At 30.5% G+C, this 25,367-nt stretch overlaps 1 protein-coding gene across 3 annotated transcripts; it reads left to right on the forward strand.

Annotated features, from left to right (window-relative positions):
* Nucleotides 1-7,919: 7,919 nt before the first annotated feature.
* LOC111713883 (protein couch potato) lies at nucleotides 7,920-24,515 on the forward strand. Of its 3 annotated transcripts, none has more exons than XM_023488863.1 (7): nucleotides 7,920-8,122; nucleotides 17,957-18,034; nucleotides 18,601-18,717; nucleotides 19,992-20,133; nucleotides 21,871-21,921; nucleotides 22,911-23,072; nucleotides 23,436-24,515. In XM_023488863.1, exons 1-6 carry the CDS (start codon nucleotides 8,057-8,059, stop codon nucleotides 23,057-23,059), a joined length of 603 nt encoding a protein of 200 aa, XP_023344631.1. In that variant the 5' UTR covers nucleotides 7,920-8,056; the 3' UTR covers nucleotides 23,060-23,072; nucleotides 23,436-24,515. The 3 variants fall into 3 exon arrangements, with proteins under 3 accessions (XP_023344631.1, XP_023344632.1, XP_023344633.1); XM_023488864.1 differs by having other exon boundaries at nucleotides 21,877-21,921; XM_023488865.1 differs by lacking the exon at nucleotides 21,871-21,921.
* Nucleotides 24,516-25,367: the final 852 nt, after the last annotated feature.

Here is a 25,367-nt window from a genome sequence, read left to right on the forward strand (position 1 = left end):
GGGGGGGGGGGGGAGTCCAAAAATCGTTTTTAGGAATATACCCAGTTAAATATGTTTATGATTAAACCATACTTTATAATGATCTCTTTCTGCTCTTTATGGGAATTTTTTTTCGCGTCAAGTGAAAAATTGATCTTTTTTATCGAGAACCCACATTTTCTAATCAGTGAGGAAAAGACCGTAAAACTATGTATTCGCAGGTAAAAGCAGAGTTTAAACTAATGATTGATTGATAACAGACGTGTATGGTTGTCCCCAAACCAGTACATCACTCTATTGTTTATTTAAGTAAACTTCAATTTTGGCGCTGGTACCAGTGTTTGAATAAATGAACAGTCTCTTAAAAAGATTAGTTTATTATTATGTTCCGCCCTGTTGTCCAATTCAACAAAATGAATGTTTGTTATTATATTTTAATGATCCTAAACTTCTACGCTCTGATTAACAAATCTACTTAATTATTTGTGATTTTTAAAATTCATCAATCTGAACCGGAAAAAGTAGAAATCTAGAAAAATTATTAATCTGAGGGCACATCACATGTCACGCTGATTTTACAGTCCGGTCCTTATCCCAATACGCTATGAATAAATAAACATGGGAATTATTTGGCATTATTTCGTAAACACAGTTTGTAATGTCTAAGATTTAATATTTAACTACGTTTTGAGAAGCTCATAAGACTTACATATTCTTTTGATACACTCTTGTCATTTATTAACAATTAAAAATCAAAGACGATTTTCAAGTCGTCTCTGAACTTCCATTTTTATTAGGACATACTTACGTTTGTTTTTAAAATGTTCTTCTAGTTTTCACTTTTCAGTCATTCCCTTGATGATTTCATTTCACAGATTTCAAATATTTTAAAATTAAAAATTCTGAACCAGTATAATAACCTCCAAATTAAGGTATTGGTTTAAAGTTTTGATGCCATTTTTATGTGGCCTTTGCACCAGAAAACTAGGAAGTGAGCCGAAAAGAAACTTTTACACTCCGTTCTCAAAATTTGAGACCTTCGAACAAATTTTCAAAAAAACGATGCAATTTCAGGATTTGAAGTAAAAAACAGCATTTTTTAATTGGGTCTGTGTTCAATAATATACCAAACTCGTATAATATCCATGGCTTGTTCTTGTGTTTAAAAAAATTTACTTCCAAGACCTTTAAAATGAACGACATTATAAATTAAACATGGCGCGCAGCATGCATTTCTTAGTGTCTGTTAGTCCCTGGCATAGTCATATTCACTATGTATAAAAGTCCCATATTACAGTCAACAGTCATTTATTTGTAATTCATCCACTAGTCATATTTGTCCACTAAGTAGTAAGTAGTTCCTGGCAGTACTTGACTATATTTCTTCTTTCATAATCCATAATTTTCTATCTGATCGAAGATTATTGCCTTTGTGGCTAGATTATGGCCTGTGTGGCTGATTTATTGCCGGGTGGCTATATTATTGCCTGTGTGAATAGATTATTGCCTGTGAAGCTAAAGGGTGTCCCACGAAACATGACAAATTGTAAATAGTTTTGAATGTCTTCTTCCATATTCTGTATTAGATATCAAAGACTTGTTGCAGTTTATTTTATTTTAAAAAATCTTCTACTCAAATATATTTTACTTGAAATCAATTTTAATATAATATGACTGTCATATTATATTTGTTTGTTCTGTTTGGTATCAAACCACTTAACAAATTATGAAGAAGACATCTTAAACTATTCACCTACTGTCATGTTTCGTGATTTATTGCTTGTTTGGCTAGATTATTGCCAGTGTGACTATGTATATTGCCTTGTTTGCCACTAAGGGGCTAATCCTGTTTTCCTCTTATAGTCTGCAAAAGTCCTAATAGTCTGAAATAAACCCTGTTATATTTCTTGTTATTCTTCTTAGATTGTCAGGTTTTGTGTAACCTTAAATGGTATATGTTTTGTAATACTCATGAGAAGTAACATATATACATACTGTTTAGAGAGGATAAATTAAGAATGACTGACTTCCTTTAAGTCAAAAACGAAAAAATAGTTAGACATTCAATTAGAAATGATGCGCGAAGCGCCAAAGAAAAATTATAGTATTTTTTTCTTCATATGACAAAATTTGATAAAAGATGGTCCACAATCATGATCATGCTGAAGTCAAGTGTGGGGTGGGGGGCGAAAGTTGCGCCACTGCTTCTATCATGTGCCTCTTTCCTCATCTATTCCGATTTTGACCATTCTAATCCCCCCCCCCCCACCCTAGCCGAAAAAGCTGTTTTGAGCCGCAAATAAAGTAAACAATACTCAACGCATGTAAAAATAAGAGTTTTCAAAACGAGAACAAAACGAATTTTTCAAATCAATCAGAATATTACACGGCTTATAATATAAGGCCAGCTTGATAATGTGTTTTTGTGTTGGTTCGAACTTGCTTTTAATACAATAAAAGTCGGAGCTCCTTGTTTCAGAGTATATGTAAATAAACATGGGAAGCAAGAGACGAATTCTAAATCGTGTTTGTAAAGAGTTATATAGCTACCTGATTTCAATGGTTTGAATAAAGTTACACATAATTTATTTTATGTACACGATTAAAGATTATTTTTTTTTATACTTTAAAACGTTGTTTGGTGTTTTGTATTTCTGCAAGATAAACATAAAACAGTGAAAAGGAACAACTGTACTGTACTGTGTTTTTACACGGGGATTTCTCAGTTTACTGTATAAGGCGTTTTCAATCAAATCATAAACGAATAAATTCTGAATTCTAGCAGACGAAATATCTACGAATCACCGCTTTACTAGTAAACATCACTACCCAAGGTTATAATGCAAGGAAAGTTATTTCAGAGGTGTACGAATCTTTTGTACTGCAGTGCACTGTCTCTGGGCGGACATGTAAACACAAGACGGATGTCTAAGCCTGACATGGGAATGGGATCCAACTTTCTAATAAAAAAATGAAATATTCTGGTCATGGGAAACTAATATGTGAATTATAAAAATTATCAAAATTTAATGCTTTTAACCTCGACAGATACTAAACGAACACTGATGCATCTATTATTGTTTACAAATTCCGCCGAGAGAGAACTGGTTTCAATATGTACGCAGAGTATACGCAACTGCAATTAACTTTCCTTGCATTATAACCTTGCACTGATGCATCTATTCTTGTTTACAAATTACGCCCAGAGAGAATTGGTTTCAATAATTACGCAGAGTATACGCAACTGCAATTAACTTTCCTTGCAGTATAACCTTGTCAATACCTAGATAATAAAATATTTTCAAAGACGAAATAAAAATAGTCACTCAATTTCCATGTTAATTGGGACACAAATTTAGGTTTCCGGTTTAAATTTCATCGATTAACCGTACATGTGTATTAAAGCACTTTAGTCTTACATTATGCAATGGCAATGGAAGTACGGGGTTTCCCAGAGAGGAGCCTATGAATATAAAGATCGGAAGGTTGAAGGTTGAAAAAAGTCTTTTAATTGAAAATTAAACTATTTGGCTAATAAAGATTATACAGCTGCAAGAAACAATGAATGTAGGAAAAAATACTGAAGTCTCATCTTTCTAATCATAATCCGTCACCAGCTATTAAAAAAGGCAATTAAACTAAACCTTTATCTAAGTAGCGTGTTAATGTTTTTTTTTCTATCTCAGCTACTTTATTAAGTTTGTCTGTCCTTTAGAAATACAAGTCTAATTTTTTTGAACACCCGAGGGTGCTGCTGATGGTCAATGGAACTGATTGCTCGCCACAAAATTAAATTTCTAATCCCTATATCTTTGCTGTCTGATGGTGTAAACCTTTCATATTTGATCTATAGCAGAATATTCATAGTTCGAATTATCAAAAATCGACAAAATTTGGTTGAAAAGATATAAGAGTTTGGAAATCAGAGTTTGACCTAAATCACTTTGTATAAAACTCTGATTTGGTTTCTGAGAGTTTTAAAGTTTTACTTATCAGAATTCAGAATTAGTCTAAAACGTTTTATGCAAAACTTCCCCTTTTGAATAAAACGTTTTAGACTAATTCTGAATTCGGATAAGTAAAACTTTAAAACTCTCATAAACCAAATAAGAGTTTTATACAAAGTGATTTAGGTCAAACTCTGATTTGGTTTCTGAGAGTTTTAAAGTTTCACTTATCCGAATTCAGAATTAGTCTAAAACGTTTTATCCAAAACTTCCCCTTTTGAATATTTAGCGCTATCCCGATCGTAGGTTAAGATCAATTATTTTTCAGATATTTTATTTTTAAACGTATTGTAGAAAATCAATGCTTGAATCTGATGAATATTTAATCGGACTCGACGTAAAGCAGCCACGGTATATTCTTCAAATATTGATTTTTAGCAGGTTTGATATTTCGTGCTATTATACCCTCCTCCTCCCCTAATAGTTATATATTTATAACTTTATAATGTCACAGAATCTATATTCAATAGAACAGAATATTTTCTAAACTCTATTCTTTGTTAAAATCTAGATTCAATATATCAGAATATATTTAAAACTCTTTTCTTTGTTTAAAACCAGATTCAATAAATCAGAATATATTTAAAACTCTTTTCTTTGTTTAAAACCAGATTCAATATATCAGAATATATTTTAAACTCTTTTTTTTTGTTTAACACCAGATTCAATTTATATCAGAATATATTTTAAACTCTTTTCTTTGTTTAAAACCAGATTCAATATATCAGAATATATTTTAAATTATTTATTTTGTTTAAAACAAGATTCAATATATCAAAATATATTTTAAACTCTTTTCTTTGTTTAAAACCAGATTCAATATATATCAGAATATATTTTAAACTCTTTTCTTTGTTTAAAACCAGATTCAATATATCAGAATACATTTAAAACTCTTTTCTTTGTTTAAAACCAGATTCAATATATATCAGAATATATTTTAAACTCTTTTCTTTGTTTAAAACCAGATTCAATATATCAGAATATATTTGAAACTCAATATTATGTTTTTTTTATATTTCAAAGATTCGACATGTGTAGAGTATAGTTCTTTAGTTCAACATTAAATTTTACATTTTACCAAATCAAAAGCTTCTTTTACTCTTAAACAAAAAATGTTTTACATGTCCGTCTAACAAAATGGATGCTGAGAATAAACTAGGTTGAGAAACCGAACTGAGGTTTCCGAACTTATTTTTGTGTACAAAGATGTCTTACTGTCCAATTAAACATCTATAGTTATTCTTTAAACTGCGTAGTTAAGTCTATGAAGCAAATTTACATTTTACAATTAAAAAAAAAAAAAAAGTTCGCATATAAAAGAACAGAAATTTTATTTTGCGCTTCGCCCTCACATTCAACATATTGACTAATATTGTTTATTTTACAGCTGTTGGATGCATAAGTTTTTTAAAAACAAGCCATAAAATTTTTTTAAAAATCAATTTGCATTGATTACTGAGCCAAATCTGCATGCAACAACTGAAAAATTCCGTTTCTTCGACTTCAACCCCTTAAAAAGCAATTTTATTTTGAAAAAATTTTCTACTCGGGGACAGGCTAGCCTTCNAAAGTGCTAGTTGTGCCCCTAGTCGCTTATGCCTAATTTTTGAAAATGTGAAAATTATTGATCAATCTACCATCTGCAATCTTAAACTGTCTCTACCATGCATCGATCATCAACGGTTTACCTTCAGTGAAAAGCAATAATATTAATTGTATTTGATCTTGTTACAAGCAATTAGTTTACTAGCTACTTTTAAAATCACTTATAATTTATGAGTCTGTTTACACTGCACAATTTCTGTTTCTCATGTTCCTTGGACTATTTAATGTCGTATTCCTTTTCTAGAATTTTCTGTTTCTCACTGTTTAAAGTTTTAAGAACAACACAGTTTTAATAAAATTCTAAAATTCTTCTAATTCTACTGTGCAGAAACAAATAAAGGGGGAAATTCAAGACTTTATGACACCAAATTTGTGAGGCTTTGTTTGGTTCTAAAGTTTTATAAAAAAGACTGACATTTTCCATGCATGCATTCTCAAATTTTAATCATTACGAAGAAAATGTAGAATCGGAGATCATTGACATCCATTTTAACCTCCAAAAAATAAAAAAATGGAGGAAATTGACACAATACTTTTTGAACCCTGACAGAAATATTTTACCTTGATCATATCTCTGACCTCAAGTTTGACCTTTTCTCTGTTAAGACATTAATATCTTAAAAGACAAAGTATGTCATCTCAAACATCAAATCAGCAAGGATCCTTCTTTGTTTAGCAGTTGTTGTCATTTAAATAGGAATGACCTCCGGAGGTCAAAATTTAGATAAACTAAAATTATGTCTCAAAACTTTGTTTTTTAGACTTTTTGTTTTTTGTTTGTTGTGTTCCAGTATGCTAAATTATATCAAAATATGCATGTAAAAGATTTATGATTTTAAAAGTTTTTTTTAGAGATCAGACACTTTTAGTGTATTGTACAATTTTCATTGTGCAATTTGCAGGTTGCAGGGTGCTTCAAAAAAGTCCTTTTTAATACTAAAGCTTCCATTGGCCACTATGATTTTATTTTAATATTTTGCATTATTAAAATCGACGAAACCTTTCCGATCGATGGACTCCAATTACTTGTCTTTTATATCATTGCAGTATTTATGTAAACATATATGTTTTATGTAATTAAACATACAGGGTTACCCAAAACGACCCAAAACTATTTAAATATAACAATCTGAAGGCTGGATTTATCTTCTGTTCTCTAAATGATAAGTTTAATGATTTATTAAAGGAATACACTTGTTTAAAGTTGCAGGAAACCAAGAAAAAAGACTTAAAATTCCGTACGGTCATCTCTGAAGTCTTATCCATTGTGGGTAGCTAGCTAATAACTTTATATATGTGTTTTGTCATAAGAAATATCCTTTGGCTTGATTATTTTATGTATATGACATTTTCTGATTGTTATTATTGTCTTTATGATTATTTTAATTGTATTTTTTATTAAGAAGAAAAGATTTTTAACCCCTCAACCAAAGTGAAGAATAAAAGCAGGCTTATAATCGTTTTTGTAATTTTTAGCTTTTTCTTAAAGAAAAGTATGCTTCTTTTTTAAAATGTTGGAATGTCATTATATCCCATGAAAAACACGTTATAAATAGTGTTTTATGAAACATAAAATCTTGTCGTTTTTTCATTTTCTTGGGAAAATGCATTTATTACCCACGTTACCTATTTATTGCATATTGAAACGTTTAGCGTTAGACATTGAGATAAATATGTGTCTGTATATAAAATCTACCATTTTCTCAAATAAATTATTTGAGAAAATGCAAATAAGCCTGCATTTATTCTTCACTTTGTTCAAGGGGTTAAAATATAAACCTTAAATTTTAAAACGAACAACAAATACAATGCCTGCAGAACTTTTCGTCGTTTTTCATAACATTTTACCATATGTGCCTGGAATGTTATATACTGGCACGTTATATACTGGCACGTTATATATAAATAGATAAATAGAACAGTTAAGGACTTAAATTAATTAAGGTCAAATAAAAGTACCCAAACCCCCAATCATGACTATTAAGAAATACAGAGGCGTATACAGGGTGGGGCTTTGGGAACTATGCCCCCTCCCTCCCCCGGAGAATTGAAAACTGTTATTGGAACATTGTGAAAAAGGTTAGGCCCACCTGCAGACAAATTTCTGCATACGCTCAATGAACAGAAAGTCCAGAATTTTAGACGATGACTCAAGGATGATCTAGAGCCCACTATGATGATTAAAGATGGTCTAGGGCCCTGTAATTGCACCTGTATATACCTGAGTGACTCCGGAACGGAGGACGGGGAGGGGGGGGGAGGAGGGGCCTGCGCACTGGGCCCAAGCTGCCATGGTACCTGGCCGCGCCATGGGATCCGACCAGTTGATTACAAGCTCCCGTGCCAACCAGACACACACACACACCCCTCACACACACAATCAGCACCTGTAGGCGTGAAATATATGCCCCGCCCCCCACCCGTACAGTATACAGACACTAACAAAACACTCCGCCGACAAAATGGACACTTCATTATCCCAGTCGATGGATTCTGTTAATACCTCTCTATCCGTGGCTGAGGAGGAGGTAAGACCCCCCCCCCCCTCCTACCCTCCAGAACTCCCATGAATAGCCTCCATATAAATTTTGCAGACCCAGCCTTCGACCTCTATATAAACCTCTTTAATACCTCTACGTATATATATATACAAAGCAATATATCAATATATCTCAAAACCTTTAAAAAATCTGTTTAATGTTTTTATGTAAATATCTTTTGACCTCTATGAAGCCTCTAAGAAACATTAATATAAACCTATATAAAAACCTCTTTGTTAACCTTTTTTGACTTCTATAAACCTTAGCGTAAACCTTTTAACAACTCTGATATAAACCTTTAAATAAACCAAAATCGATTTTCACATTTAATACATGATAAACACATTTTAAAACTTTTTTTTTGCATTTTCTAAACATCATCACTTCAACCCTACCTTAAACCTCTTCAGAATACTCTTTACAAAACCCTCTAAAATCAGTTTCTCTGAAAAAATCCTGAATAATATTTTTCCCACTTGTTTTTCTTCTGTAAGGTTGTTGTCAATAAACAATATATACAAGCTAAAAGCATTCAAAACTACTTTTTAGCTGTGTGGAGGGGATCCCCTTTATTTTTTTAATTAAGCCCCCCCCCCCCCCCCCCCCAGCTCGCTACTTACAATCTTTTACAGCACAGGGAGGTTTTTGATATTTGTAAAAGGTTTGCTAATAGTTAAAAGATACAATTAAAAAACACATGTTTCATAATTATACAGATTTATACATTTATTATACAAATTAACCTTAAAATTAAAATATACATAGTAATAATTTGAACTAAACTGTACAGTGTACACCCTATACCTTTACATTTTCTAGATGGTGTACAGGTAAAGTGTAAACACTTTACAGTATAAAATCTATTTAAGTTGTACACTTTGTACACAGTCAAAACTTATATAGTTTGTATAAAATTTTGATTTTACAAAGATTATGGATTAGCGTTCTTTCATGGTTTGAGATTAAAACATAAGATCACATGTTAAGCGTTTACTGGTACAGACTGGACATATTTTCGATCTACTCAGTTTCTAGGGATTCTCTTTACATTATATATTCTTACTAGAAGAATTGAAGAAAAACTTATTTTTTAACTGCCTGTATAGTAGTTTTGGACCATCATATTGTGATAATTTGCTTGGAAAGGAAGGTAGTAGAGGGGGGGATCAAGCACTAAGGGGGGTATCAAGCTCTAAGGGGGGGTGGTGGCTTGAAATCCGTTTCCGGTGACGGGACACCATCCTACCTGAACTAACCAGTGGAAACAACCAGGGATTAATATTCTTCATCTTGGACTGATTTTCGATTAAACATTTTTATTTTAGACTGATTTCCGTTTACACATTTTCATTTTAGACTGATTTCCGTCAAACCATTTTCATTTTAGACTGATTTCCGTCAAAAAGTTTCTTTTTGGACTGATTTCCGATTCAAAGTTTTCTTTCAGACTGATTTCTGTTTAAACATTTTTATTTTAGACTGATTTCTGTTTAAACATTTTCATTTTAGACTGATTTCTGTCTAAACATTTTCCTTTTTACGGATTTCCGATAAAACATTTTAATTTTAGACTAATGCATGTCCTATTAAACATTTTCATTTTGGACTAATTTGCATATACACATTTTCATCTTAGACAGATTTCTGTTCAAACATTCCTTTCCCAACTTCCAGCCGATAAAAATGTCCATAAAGCTAAAATTGATTTCTGTGTCCACAGAAGATTGTGTAGCTGTTTTGTCTTTCTTTTTCCGAAAAAGTAAAACAAATAGAAATTGTAATGTTTATTGTTTATTATTACACTGTCATAATCCCTGGTTTTTTCAAGCAAGTCCATTTTTAAACCCAAAGAATTCCAAAAGTCTTATAAAATAAAATGCATTGCAAAAACTTGAATCTATCTTAAGTTAAATAGACTCTTAACTGTATGCTTAAATTGGTTGATATTGTTTTCCCCTAATAATATTTTGAAATTCGACCTCTACCCCCCACCTCCCCCTGTATTACCTCCCTCCAAATATTTGAGGCATTGCCTATAATAATACAACCGTTTAATTTCCCTGTAAATTAACCCGATAATAGCCCGGATACTTTTATCAATTTAAAGTTTCCAAACTGGGTCTTCTAATTCTAAAAATTCAGTTTGTATAATCATATATACAATAATAAATAAAAAATTGGATTTGAGCCCCCCCCCCCTCCCCCCGGTATAATTTGTCTACCTACAGGCTGGGAACAATGCCTGAAATCAAATCTACTAAATACAGGACAGAGAAATTATACAATACATAGTTTATAATGTATATTAACACCCTACTGGTAGTATATATACAACACATATACATCTACAGATAGATCCTTAGTTTTTAATTATTCATTGTATAACTCAGTTCCTTATGGTTTTCAAGTAAACGATCAAAGGTTGTTGTACTTGTTTTATCAAACAATAACAAATGTTGGACTTTTATTAGACAGGGCAATCTTTTTATGCTTGTTTTGTTTACAATTAAACTAGTTTCTATACAGTTCTCTTACGCCACAGTTGATTATAAACAAACTCTATAATAATTGACTTCTCTGTAATCTTGCAAACTCTATGGTGTGAATGGTGTAAAGGAATACCGGTGTACTACTTAACACCTGGTTTATAAACAACAACCTCATAAACACAACATAGATTGATGGAGGGGGTGAATGCATTGTAAGACTGCAGCTATTATATAAACTGAAATATTGTTTTTTTGTACCATTTTGTACTTCTAAACATCGTACTCAGTTCATTCAGTAGAGTTGTTAAACAGAATTAAAGAATTAGAGCTTTATCGGCTAATCGCTCAAATTTTCGTATTTTAAACATTTATTTAAAAAGATATTTTCTTGTCTAAGTTCTTGATAATATTTCAAGTGGTTACATAAATAAATATATAGCCGTGAGTAAAGATATTTACAAAATATAAACATTTTAAACATCTGTTACGCCTGGTTACGACGAGAGGAGATATAGACAGCTTCCAGAGAGAGAGAGAAGAAATACCTGTCTCAGTAGCGCAACCGAGGAGGGAAGGAGGGGGGGGGGTGTCCCCCATTAAATTTTACAATTTCGAGAAAATCCCACTCACAAACCCCCTTGAAGAAGAACATTTTAACAGTTTTATTTATTCACACATATAGTCTTCCTATTCCTTATTATTTTATCTAGGTTTTCCATGTTTATCAAAAAACCGGATATAGATCCCGGAAGTGAGTCCTCGAGAAAGAAGAATCTGAAATATACATATAAAGTTTTAACCGCTTTTTAATCGATAATTTCTACCATTAAATCTTACTAAGATTTTATCCATTTAATGTTACCTACGTACCTACTTACCTACCTACAGCTATCTACCTATTTCCTCACCTACTTATCTACATGTATCTATTTAGTCCTACCTACCTGATTACCTTTCTACCTAACTAATCATCTTCAATCCATCCTACCTATATACCTTCCTACGTACCTACCTTAAACCTACATAACTACCTACCTGGTTTCCCATTCATTTTTCTATCTATAACAAACAGATCTTTAATCTATCTGCTCTAATCAATCTCTATTTTTATATCTATCTATCTATCCATATATCTATCTATTTTGCAAGTTAGTTAGCTTTTACTGAACCCCTTTTTACCATGTTAAAATTTGTTGCTGGCTTATCGAGTAGAAAGAAAAGTAATCCCATGATTAAGCCCTTCTCTACCCTCCCCCCCCCTTCCCTCTTATTTTCTTTTTCCATGGTAGCTCCGTCCCCTTCTTTTTCTCTTGCCTTTGTTTCTTTCTACAGGTTTTCCCTGCTTTGTTTATAATCTATGCTAAAGTTTTTTAATTTGGGGCGCTTTCAAAAACAGAATGTTTAAAAAAGATATGGTTTTAATAATTAGGATTTTCAATTTCAATCATTTTTCCATTTTCTTCACAAATTCCGTCTCAAATTTTTCTTTTCCAATTTTTTCTTCTTTTTCTCTTTATTCTTTCCTCGATTTATGAATCATTGCACGGTTAAAGAAAATTCTTGTTTTTGTCTGTTTTTATTTTTTTATATTATCTACGATATTTGTTTAGGGAAATAGATGATGGGGGAATACAGGGACAGAGATTTAAAGACAAATTCTATATTTTTATTTTTTATTTTTTTAGAAATATTTAATGAAATAATAATTTGGTTGCAATAAACCTGCATATTTCAAAACCCCATGCATTCATATTATGAAGTGACAAACTTTAATTTCCCTTTAATATTTACAATAAATCCCACAGTATCCCCCCCCCTCTCCCCTCTGGTTGGGGGCCCGAACCCACAGAAACAATTGCCACCGCTTTTCTAAGAGGAAGGGTGCGGTTGGGGTTAAGGGGGGCTTAGATTTAGATTTTTTGGAGCTCCCTTCACTAATATTTCTAGAGTATAGAACGTGGCGCGGAATAATCTAGAGTAACCCTAGAATTTAAGCCGNTTGTTGAGGGGGTTTTAATTGTTGGAATCTATATTTCATCATATATCTACACACGTACATTTACGTCATTCTGAATTTCATAATCCATTCCAAATAAATATAATCTATGTAATTTTCTTTTTTTCCTGCAAAAGAAACAAAATCTTTGACAGTAGAAAATATGGAGAATTGTCACCAAAACTATGGCCAAATCTTTTGTTTTTCATAGCTAATCTTCAACGCTTAATCTCGATATTCCATGTATTTATCCTTTTAACTTATCTCTGTTCATGGTTCCGACTAGGGGATATCCAAAAGGAATTGATTTAATTCTTTAAACATAAAAATAAATATAAGAGTTTGGATTGAGAAAAGTTAAAAAAACAAAAATATTGTATAAAAACTGCATCTTTTATTTATTTTGATTTTCTTTAACAGAACATGAGTTTAAAATATCATTTTCATTTGCTTTATTTTTTTACATTTACACGGCAGTGTAAGAAATTAGCTAAGGGAGGGGACGAAATGCCCCCCCCACCCCCGTCATGATTATATTGGGTGGGGGGGGGGATATGTGAGTGTAAGGTATCCAGTTTTCCCCAGTTATATAGTGTGTGTTGTGCAGGTATAAAAATCAATATCCGACATACCTTTCAAATTAATATTATCATGGATAATATTAATAACAAGATATTAATAAGTTATATTGGGGGGGGGGAGAGAGAAAAACAAAGGAACTAATTATATTTCAAGAATGATAAAAGCAAAAAATTACATAATTATGCAAAAATAATATATACAATAATATAGAAATATGGAACGCATTTGATATCATCAATAAATTCTACTTAGCGCAGGAAAAAAAGTTTTATAACTTTCTCCCCAAAAATTAGCTTTACTTTTCTAAACCCCATTGAAAATATAATTAATTGCCTATTAAATTATAATCATTTCCAACTAAACAAAATTATACTAAAATATGCGAAATTGCCTGATTAGGCATAATTTCTTAATATTTATGATTCTAATTTCCTCACCTAAAAAAATATGAAAATTGTCTTTTTTCATTCTGATTTTTAAATAGATTCATATAGACATTTCTTGAATTTACATGAAACAATACACACAAGTAATCATTAATCTATCTGCTCTAAACAAACAGATCTTTAATCTATCTGCTCTAATCAAACAGATCATTAATTTGTCTGCTCTAACCTAACAGATCATTAATCTATCTGCTCTAACCAAACAGATCATTAATCTATCTGCTCTAACCTAATTAATCTATCTGCTCTAATCAAACAGATCTTTAATCTATCTGCTCTAATCAAACAGATCATTAATCTATCTGCTCTAATCAAACAGATCATAATCTATCTGCTCTAATCAAAAAGATCATTAACCTATCTGCTCTAACCAAACAGATCATAATCTATCTGCTTTAATCAGACAGATCGTTAAATTAACTGCTCTAACCAACAGATCATAAAAATATTTTCTTAAACCAAATTAAAGCCTTAAAAACTTTATTGCTGAATATTCATATAAAACCCCAATTTATAAAAACGGATAATGCTAGACAAATTCTGAAAGCAAAGCAACCTCTGACTAAACTAGAAAATAGTTAAATCAATAATATTTTATATTGAACATGATAGTGTTTATTTTTCCCTCGGAATACAACTTTTACAAGTTTTTATTTTACTATTTAACTTTCTGTATTTTTATGCATTTACCTATTTATCGATTTTTATCAATGTTTCTTTTTGTCTATCTTTATATTTATCTATCTATTTATTTATGTATTTATTTATCTTTCTTTCCATCTATGTAGGTACATTAAAATTTTGATCCTGGTTTTAGTCTGTTTTTGACATGCTAATATTTTAAATCATATTTTAATAATTATACTTTTTAAAATTTATGTTAGAATATCAGTAATAAATTATAAATAAGTTTTATACAACTTTAGTTCGTGGGCCATAGATTATCATAAAAAATTAATAGAATGGTTAAATATATTTTTATATATGTTTATAGAATAGATGTATATATCATATACATTATAGAGTTTATTGCCTTTTATTATTGGGTTGTATATTATTTCAGTGTAAAAAACAAGACATTCATATATAGATAGCTAGGTATATAGAAGGATAGATTGATAGATTAGAAGGGAGTGAGCGGAACTGTAGTGTCTTGTTAGGTAATTTATAGGGTTATACTATTGATACAATTAGTCATTGTTATTATCTTCATTTATTATTCCATTTATCAATTTATTTATTATTTCATAATATGTTTTTTTATATTAATAATTTTTCAACTCTTTTCTTTTTGAAAAAAATTGGTTGCAATTCTTCCAGCAATATTTTTCAAAGGAAAAGGCAAAAATATCAGGAAAAAGATTTCTTCTTTCATCAGACAAATCAAAAGTTTTCATTAGTTTTTCGGCCTCCTAGCTATCTATCTGTCTATCTACCTAGTTAGCCATCTATTTATATATATTTGACTTTATACTTTTGCATTTTTCCCCTGACTTTTTCTTAAATGATTGAGTTTGTGTGTCTCCTATTATTACACCTTGTGTGTTATGTAAACTATATAATAGATTATAATCATTATTTACTTTTATTTAGACCTAATATTACATACAATACTTAATAATTATCATATTTACAAGAATTAAGAATCATTTTTTCATAAAAGTAAACAAGAAAACAACAAAATATTCCATTCAATTCAGACTAATGAGGGCATTAATATTTGTAGAATGAATAATGTGGATTAAGAAATTAATTTATTGTGAAATAAATGCGTATTTTAATGAATATGATAAAATAAATGTATATGATTGGGTGAATGAATGGATGAGGGATGAATTAATGAATTGATGATTTTCTGGTTGAGTAGATACACCTGCAGGCAGCTTCTGGGGTCGTAGTCGTAGCCATCCTGGTTTGGGTAGAGGGGGAGCTAGGGGAGTAATATGGAGGGGGGGGGGAGAAAAAGGAAGCAAATTATAAGTGGTTAAAGGGAAGAGGACGGATCTACATAATTACGGGGAAGGGGGGATGGGGGAGGGGCTAAGGGAAACACTGAGCTGGTTGAACTGGAAAGTAGGAAAAAGGGCAAAAAAGCAGAAAAATATTTAATTTGAAATAAACAAAACTTTGTTTATCTTCATTATTAAACCATTAAAATATGAATGTGTGTAATAATTACTTAATTACACTAAATTGTAAGTTAATGAAATTGAACATAAAATACCTGTTTATAATTAAGAATATTTAAACTAAAATTTTATAGAGAAAGGGGGATGATCAATGAAACTAACTATTTCCTAGGACATGGTTTCACCTGATCAATGAAACTAACTAGTTCCTAGGACATGGTTTCACCTGATCAATGAAACTAACTAGTTCCTAGGACATAGTTTCACCTGATCAATGAAACTATAGATAGATAGATAGATAGATAGATAGATAGATAGATAGATAGATAGATAGATAGATAGATAGATAGATAGATAGATAGATAGATAGATAGAAAGGTATATAGATATAGAAGGATAAATGTGCTTCAATTAATTACTATTCTGACATAACCTGATTGTTTGAAGGGGAAATAGACAGAAACGTAAATAGTCTTGTTTTATCAGAGGTTTAACAATTTTTATCAAAAATTTATAAACTAGATTTTCATGGGAATACAACAAAAAATATCCAGTACGTATTTTTGTATACAATTAAGTATCTGTATTTTAATCTTTTTTGTAACAGCTGTTTTTCGAAACAAAGATTTCGACTTAAATACCTCCATGGTACACCTGTTTAACGAAACTGAATTTAAAAAAATTAAAATATTGCACGATAAGTTGGTAATAGATTTCTGTATTATTTCTTTTTGATAAAATCTTCACATGGATTGGTAATTTTAACAATGAGCAATATACATTCTGTCTTAAAGCAATAAACATAAACAAATAGCTAAAAATGAGCAATGTACTAAGAACTATGATTTAATTAGCAAAGAAAAAATTGAGTAATGAAAAAACTAATTGTATTATCTGGAAGTATATCGTTGACAAGGGGAATTCATCGACAAAAATTAGTCTTAGCAACGCCCCTTTCAACCCCTCCCCACCCAAACCCCCCACCTCCTAAATTCCCTGGTTTTGCTAATTTGCTTTGTAACAAATTATCTTTAGAATTGTCTCTCCATCTGTGTATCTGTTAACACTATAATTGATAAAGAAACAGAAAATAATTATTTGATTATATAACTTGAAAACAGCAATTTTTTTTATCAAAATATTTTTCTATATATCTATTTGTAGAGGTGCCCCTGGGGATTTTGTAGGAGATAATAAATAGATAATAGATAAGATATCTATCTATCTATCTTCTATCTATCTATCTATCTATCTATCTATCTATCTATCTATCTATCTATCTATCTATCTATCTATCTATCTATCTAAATCTCAATTTCCAGCAAATTTAAAATCCTCCAGAATGTAAAAAGCACGACTTTAATTAATTTGATTTGATTGTTTCAAAGTTAAAAACATTTTCTCAGTAAATAATAAGAATGATGCGGTAAGTCCTAATAAGCAATCGCCATAAGGATGACTATTAATAATTTGATTAAGTAGAAGAAAAATCAATCAAGAATATAAAACTATTTGAAACATATAATTTTCATGTTCGTTTGTTCTAACTGTATGAAAAGAAGCGTGAGAATTGTTTGTATTGTTTAAAAGATGAGTGGCCAAGAAGTTTCTTAAATGTTTGCAAATCGCAAGGTCAATTCTGTTTTGATACCATTCCATCTGTCTAGCAGACCATAACATATTTAGACTATTATACTGTTTGCTGTTATACTTTTTTATAAAAATGTTAACATATTTTAGCAAGCTAAAACTGAATTTTTATACTCGTAGCTGTTATACTTTTATCTAGCTATTATACTGTTCTATTAGCTGTTATACTAGCTGTTATACTTTTACCTGTTATACTTATCTAATGTATTTTTATTCTGGCTGTTATACTAGGTGTTATTCTTTACCTGGTATACTATTCTTCAATATACTCTCATGTAAAGAAATTAAATACTCGCTACAATTTCAAATTTTCTAATCCCTAAATGTTTGCAACCGCATTTCATGGACCTTAACTAGTTAAAACTATGAATTCTGCTATATCAAATAGTCTTAGTTTAAAGTGACAAAGGTTTACACCATCAGGTTGCAAAGATAAAAAGATGAAAATTTGAGTTTGTGACGAGTGTTCCGTTTCAGAGCCTTCAGAGAAACACTTCCAAAACTATTATATTAAAAATTAACTAATTAAGGTGCGAACCCTGTTTGTGAGTGGTCTACCCATGGATACCAAACCAAGGGAGCTGTATCTTCTCTTCAGATCATACGAGGTATTTCTATTCAATTAATCCAGGAATCAAAACGATCTCTTAAATCGTAAATATATACTCGTTTGTAAGGTTAAACAACAGACAGCCATCGTGGATTTTCTACATTGCGCACCGACGAGCCAAAGTTTAATTACCTCACGCACTGGCGCAAAACTAGAGGGGTTTAAAAGAGTCCATCTGACCCCCCCCCTGCTCCTATGGATCGAGGCTAAACTGTATGTTGTCATATCATAAGTTTATGATTGATGGTTTGATTTATATGATTTATCTAATTTTACACTTTCTAGTACAAATTATAACTTTATTTAAAATGATAATATTAATCTAGTAACAGCTCTGGATAACGATAACAATCATTTTAATGATAATAACATTGGCAGTTCTTAAAATAATATGTAACAATAACAATGATGATGATAAAGATAATAATAATAATGATAATAATAATGATCAATGATATTGACTAATAATATTAAAATAATAATAATAATAATAATAATAATAATAATAATGATAATAATGATAATAATTGATATTGATAATGATAAAGATATTCTTCTGTTTAGGGATATGAGGGTTCCCTATTAAAGGTGACCAGCAAGAACGGCAAGACCGCCAGTCCGGTCGGATTCGTTACATTCCACTCACGCGCAGGCGCAGAGGCCGCAAAACAGGATCTTCAGGTAGAAGATGACATTTTATAAAAACTTGGCTGGAAAAAGTGAACTGTCACTTTATTACATTATTTTTCTGATTATTATTATTAATTATCCACTAAAATCATAATTAAGTAAAAATGCAGGGTTAATTGGACGGAAAGGGAATATTTATTAATCTTGGAGAAATTGGAAAATATTATTTATTATATTTTTTCATCAAAGCTCTGCAAGTAACGACGAATTGTTTAATTTTACAATTTTAATGAATGAATGATCTTATCTCGGCGTTTAAACGGAAGTAAAGAAAATGTTGTTCCTCTGAAATTTCCTTCTTGTTTAAAAATCAAAGCTAAGAGGAAGCTATAAAAAATCATGATTTACTCTGTTGTCTGTAATATAATGGTAAAATACTAAAAATTAAATTATCACAAATATTCTCCTCCTCATTTTTGATAATAAACAAAATAGAATAGAAATGTTTACAAAGCTGTTGTCTGCAAGAATGATATTTTAAACTTTAACTAATTTACATAAAATAATGATGCATTCTTGTTTAAAAAGAATATCTTTAAACTAATATAAGTTTATTTCTGAAAGTAATTAAGTATAATTTATGTTTAAAGGTTTCTTTCACGAATTTTGAATTTTAAACCGGACTTTTCGAAGAATAGGAAATGGCAGTCTACAATAGGATGTTGGGATAAAAAAACCTTTTAAAAATTTTTAAATGTTTCATTTTTTCTTTAAAAAAAAACATATTCACTAATTACTGCCTTTTTAATCAGAAACACTTCTGATGAAGTACGAGTATAATTCAAACTAAGAAAAATTAGTCTGCCATGTTTGTTTTTAGAAGATCTTATCTAATTTTATTTATGAAAGTTTACTTTTCTATCTTTCTGATGTTTTATCTAATCATCTTTTGTATTTTTTCCTTCTTTTAATGACGTCTATAGAACGAATTGTTAAGAATTTTCCAGTACATAGGCGTCATTTTTAAACCTGTCCTTTCTCTTGTAAAAATGAAACCAATAAACCAATAATCTAATATGCATGCCACCACTCAACCTAAACTTTATGATTGCTAAATTAAATATTTCCAGTTCAGTTGGAAAAATGAAATAAAAATATTTTTTAACAAGATGACTTTAAATGAATTGGCAGGTTATTTTCTAGTTGACCTCATTGTTGTGGCATGCATAACATTTGGGGAACTTTGAATCACACTTAGCACTCCACAATTCCACATTGATTTCCCTCTTTTGCCATTTAGACTGAAACTGTTCTTATAATTTTAGCAAGGAGTGAGGTTTGACCCTGATCTTCCTCAGACTATACGGCTAGAGTTCGCCAAATCGAACACCAAAGTTTCAAAACCAAAACCGGTTTTGACTCAGCAGACAATCACCCAGCCCCCACTTGTGCACCCGCTCACTGGACGTAAGTAGCACTGTTTATATAAATCACGTGGCATTTCCTCGTGTGCTTAACTAAAGGAGATGCCGCAACACTTGTACACGACTTTATATAGCACTTACTAATCTGATAAAATTGCTGTTAATTATTACCAATACCAGTGAACAAGGCTTTTGTTATTTTAAAGAGTATTCCAAATATGAATATGTAAAAAAGAAATTCAAACTAAAATCAAAATATTCTTTTTGTCTTTAAGAAAGCTGTTTCCAATTTCAAAGGTTTAAATGAAATAAAAAAAAACTAAGCAAATAAATTGACAATATCAGTTTCCTGTTGATATATTTTAATCATGAATTTTCCAAATAGTTGATTTAAAAAGAAATGAAATGTGTTTTTAAATTCGATGGTCCGTCAGCTTTTGTTGCAACATCTTTTTTAGTTTATTCGTCGTTCTAACAGAGGAATTATTTCCATTTTTGGCTTTTAAAAGATTTTGATGCTATGATATAATGTTTCTCAAGATATGTTGCCACACGGGAAGGAAAAGATAAGCAAAAATGTGTATGGCTTCATCCGTAGATGCAGACTGCTTAGTTCGATAATAATTTAAAAAATCAATACCCTTGGTGAATACTGTATATACCATATAAGTATCAAACCCATTTTATAAAAGCATCACTAAGGAATTGATTCTTTGTCACAAACTCTGATTTTCTAATCTCTATAGCTTTGCAACCCCAAGCCGTTATAGACTAAGATTTGTCAACCTATAAATTCTGCTAAATCAAATAGTATAAGTTTGAAATATCAAAGGTTGCAAAAATACAGAGATTAGAAAACTTGAGTTTGTGACAAAGACTCAATTTCTTTTGATTTATATTGAAGTCTTAAAAAATTATATAACAAAGTGCATTTAATGAACTTAAATAGCCAAAAAAAACGGATCCTCATTTATTAGATAAGAAAGATAATCACAAATACATTCACAATTTGTCCCATTTAAACTCGATTGGTTCAAAGTAACTGGTGGTTTTGTCAAAAACTTGTATTTTTACAATTCCTATATTTTTACAACCCAATGTTGTACACTTTTCAATTTCAAAAAGTTTCTTTTCTTTTGGGATCTGACTGAACACCAATCCGCAATTGATATAAAAAATGTCCCCTAGACAAATTATTTTCGTAGTTTGTTAATTCACCGATTAAAACAGGGAAAGATAGTTTTTTTGTTGTTGAAAATTTAGGACGATGAACTAAAAAGTTAAAGTTGAATAAAGATTAAAGAAAAAGAGGAGACTACTGTGTCTCTATCTTGGATCTTTTTCTTTTATAGAAATTAGCTTCGCTTTTATCTGAGTTTCTGAAAAGCTTTAAATTCTTGTCTTGTAGTCAGCAATGCAGACTTTTTTCTTACGGGGTTAAATACACATTGGAGATGTAATCTATGTTTAGTGTTAACTATGTTACTCACCATTTTTGTTTATTTCTTATGACGAGGTAGGTTTTTTGTAATCAAACAGCAAACATCAAGCTGGGAATCAGCTGCGCGAATTTTTTATTAAATTTTTAAGCTAAGTAAATTTCTTGAATCTTAAATTAAAATTAGCATTTTTTTCTTTTCTATGAAAAACTTTTTATCCTGCATGCCTACGGAGTATATTTACATTAAACTCTACATTTTAAACGGATTCATCTTCCCGAGATGTAAGTTTTTATTGTATTCTAGCGTTGACACCTATTAATAAATGTATTATTGATAAGATGCAGAACTCCTTTGGACTGGTCTCTATGGAGGAAATGTAGAAAAATACGGTAAATAAATTAGAAAAAGGCATCTAGGTTGCACCCCACCCTTCTCTATTTTATAGCGTTTGTCTAATTTTATATGAAAAAAACATGATGACAAAATATTTTAATAACATTCCTTAAATATTTGATAAAGTAATCCATAACTCGGTGACATGGATTCAAAATGGCGGTGCAGCCCTGATAATTACGCGGCATGCATGATAAATAGTTTGAAGACGACTTTCTTCTTAAATTATATAGGTTGTTATTTTCTATCTAAATCTAAGCTAATTAATATTATTTATGACAAAAACAAACTTAATTAAAAAAAATAACATTTTTAAAGTTTTCCACTTTATTTCTATTTTATTTCCATATCGGAAATTAATGTCCTGTCTAAATTTGACCAGCAGTTGAAATGTCGCTTGAAAGTACTTTGCTACGTGATTCAACTTTCAATTCGACAATATTCATTTTATGACATGGTACAGTTGGAAAAGGGGTAGGGTGTGACTGTGTAGTGTACATTAAACATTTGCAGGGTCGCACTTTGATGATGATTGATAAAAAAGGTTTATTCTGTTTTTATGTCCGATGGAATATCAATCGTATGTTATTTGTTATATAAAGATAAAACTATTAGCTATTTTTGACATTATACATAGGACATCAGATTGGTGTAAAATGAATACAATTTTTTAATAATTGTATTTGAATTCATGAATATATTATCAACCAATGTTCAAATACTGACAGATTTCGTTCAGCTTTTTTATTTTGTAAAAAATGACATTTCAAAAAGTCATAAGTTTTAAATGATTTAATATAAAAGTTTAATTTTGCATTAAAAGATTTGATGCAACCTTTTGCATTATGTTTGAAACTTAAAGATTAATTAAAAAAATTGAAAAAATTAAAGATGTCTATAAGATATTTTTTAACAGAAATTTGAGATTTTAATCTTATTTCAAATAATAGAAAAATTAGTTCTCTTTTATCTCCAAATGTTTTAGAAGCCCTGAGTCCAGCCTTTATCCACGGTGCGGATCTATGGCCCCACCACCTTAGCATGATTGGGGCGGAGCAACTTCAGCAGCTTCAGCAGCAGGCGCTTCTTCATCCAGCCCTCCAGCATCAGCTTCCGGTCAGATCATTCCTCTGAGAAGTTGGTCCAGGTAGAACACAGCTTTTCAAATATTTGGTCATACAATTATGAAAACTGAAAGGACGTCAGAAAATTGGTAAAATAAGATTATAACACATTAATGAAAGACTTATTTAAATATACCTGAAATCAATGTTATCAAATCTTCAAAAAGTTGTAAAATCAAAAATTAAAAACACAAATATGGTTTTAGTATAAAATAAAAATGAAAATTTTAAAATAAAATATAATATTTATCAACAATATTTTTAGATTTTGACAAAATTTTTAATGAAAAGTAAGAAATGAAAATAAAATATTGAAATAGACAAATTTTGCTTGTTCTTGCTTTATCAAAGATATGAAAATGGATCTAAAAAGAATATATTTTCAGATGATTGCTGAAAGGTTGGTGATCGGAAACAAAAGAAAACGGTGCAGCAACCAAACCAAACCAAACCTGTTAAAACATGGAAATTTCAATGGAAATCCCCTTTTACAAATCTCTGAACGCAATAAGGCAGACTTTTTACTCGATTCGCAAATGCGCCGTTCCGTTCTAAAACTGACTCCGTCAAACCAAACCAAATTTAAACCAAAGATTTTTTAATTGAATCAAAACCCAGGAGCTTTTTAGCCATTCATTTTTGTAATTGGATCATTCTCCCAAACATTATGTTGATTTTTTTGAAAAATTTGTTTATCTCCTTTACTCTGATATTTTAGCTTAGTCTTAATATGTGATAATGCTTAATTGTAGCGATATATCTTGGCTAGGTTTCCGTGGAATCGCCATCATGCGGTTTGCGCATTTTTGCGATTTCGCGGTTTAATACCGAGCCCATGCCCTGAAAGCCTTGATAGGTAATTGTAAATCAATATTATTCCGTCCACGAGCATAGAGAGAAATGATGATTATATACTTAAACCTGAACAATTATTCTTCTCTTCATTTATTCATTGTATAGACTTAGTGTTTAAATATTAGTTCAGCCGCCCTTATTATATTTGGTGTCAGCTGTTCCTGTAGTCGCGCATTTTGGTGAAACCGACGTTTTTGATAATTGCATTTTTGTAAAAATGTGACATATCTCATTGGTTCTAGCCGCATATTTATAGACATAATTATTGATAAATTTTATTATTATGAGCTTAAGACATTAGAATTTTCAATTTCGACTCATTTTGGGGTCATTTCTCCCATACAAAAAAACCCTATACATTCCAATAGCATTCCAGTGGCAACTGGGTGTTAATTTTGACCCGCAATTTGGTTAACGCTCAGTTGCTCGTATGGGGAAAATAGTTTAATTTTCTTCTCTATGTAATTAATCCTAGTCAACCTGTACGATGTCTGTTCTTCAGTTGAAATGAAAAATTGTAAAATTAATTATGATTTAATATAAGAGAAATGTTTCCCATGCTTTAATTAAAATGTATAGGGTCCAATACTGAAATAAACGATGTAAAAGAATCTGTGAACTTTTTTTTTCAGATATGAAGAAATTTCTCTATTTCATAAATGGTTAAAACCACGGGGACAGAAATTCTGCTTACATTGTTTCGTGAATAACTTCTTGAAAAAATGTAATATTTAAATTTTGCTTCTATTCAAATTTAATTTTTATTTTAAAAATTGAGAAAGATATTTTTTCCTTTGTAAAGATATTCAATTAAAAAAGTGTGATAACAGACAAAATTTGGAACATGATTTTTACAAGTTTAGTAAATTGGAAATTCTTTCCCAACCAATCAAAACTCAAAAATTCTTTTTTATTGACAATTAAAGCTCAGTTTAGGAGACAAAGTATTTAGAAAAAGGTCATGTTAATTTTTGGAGAATATTCTTTCTATGGTCATTTCTGTCCCTAATATCTGACATGACTGTCTCTTATTATTTTACTAAAAAAGTATGCTGAATGTTGATACAAGCAAAAAAAGATAAAATGTGTGCACCAATTTTATTTTTTAGATTAGATTACTGTTTTTTAAAACAAGATTTACTGACAAGAAACACTTTTGACGGAATGGACAGAAGAACAAGTAAAGACTGCCTTATGAGCCCAAGTTTGATTATACCAACAAATCTACATGAGCCATAAGATGAAGGAAAACATTCAAATCTTTGTTTCATATCTTTAACCAAAGTTTAATACCTGTAAACACGGATTAAGTAGAATTTAAGAATTAAGAATAGGCACAAATCTGAAGCTGTTTTAGGGGTGTTTGGAAGTTTTTTCCTATCTGTTTATGAATAAAAATAAAAAGCTGATATTGTTTCAATGTAGTTCTCCAGGTTCACTTTTTCTTATCCCACCATAGTGTA

This window comes from Eurytemora carolleeae, unplaced genomic scaffold (genome assembly GCF_000591075.1).
Source record: "Eurytemora carolleeae unplaced genomic scaffold, Eaff_2.0 scaffold3, whole genome shotgun sequence".
Lineage (NCBI taxonomy): Eukaryota > Metazoa > Arthropoda > Copepoda > Calanoida > Temoridae > Eurytemora > Eurytemora carolleeae.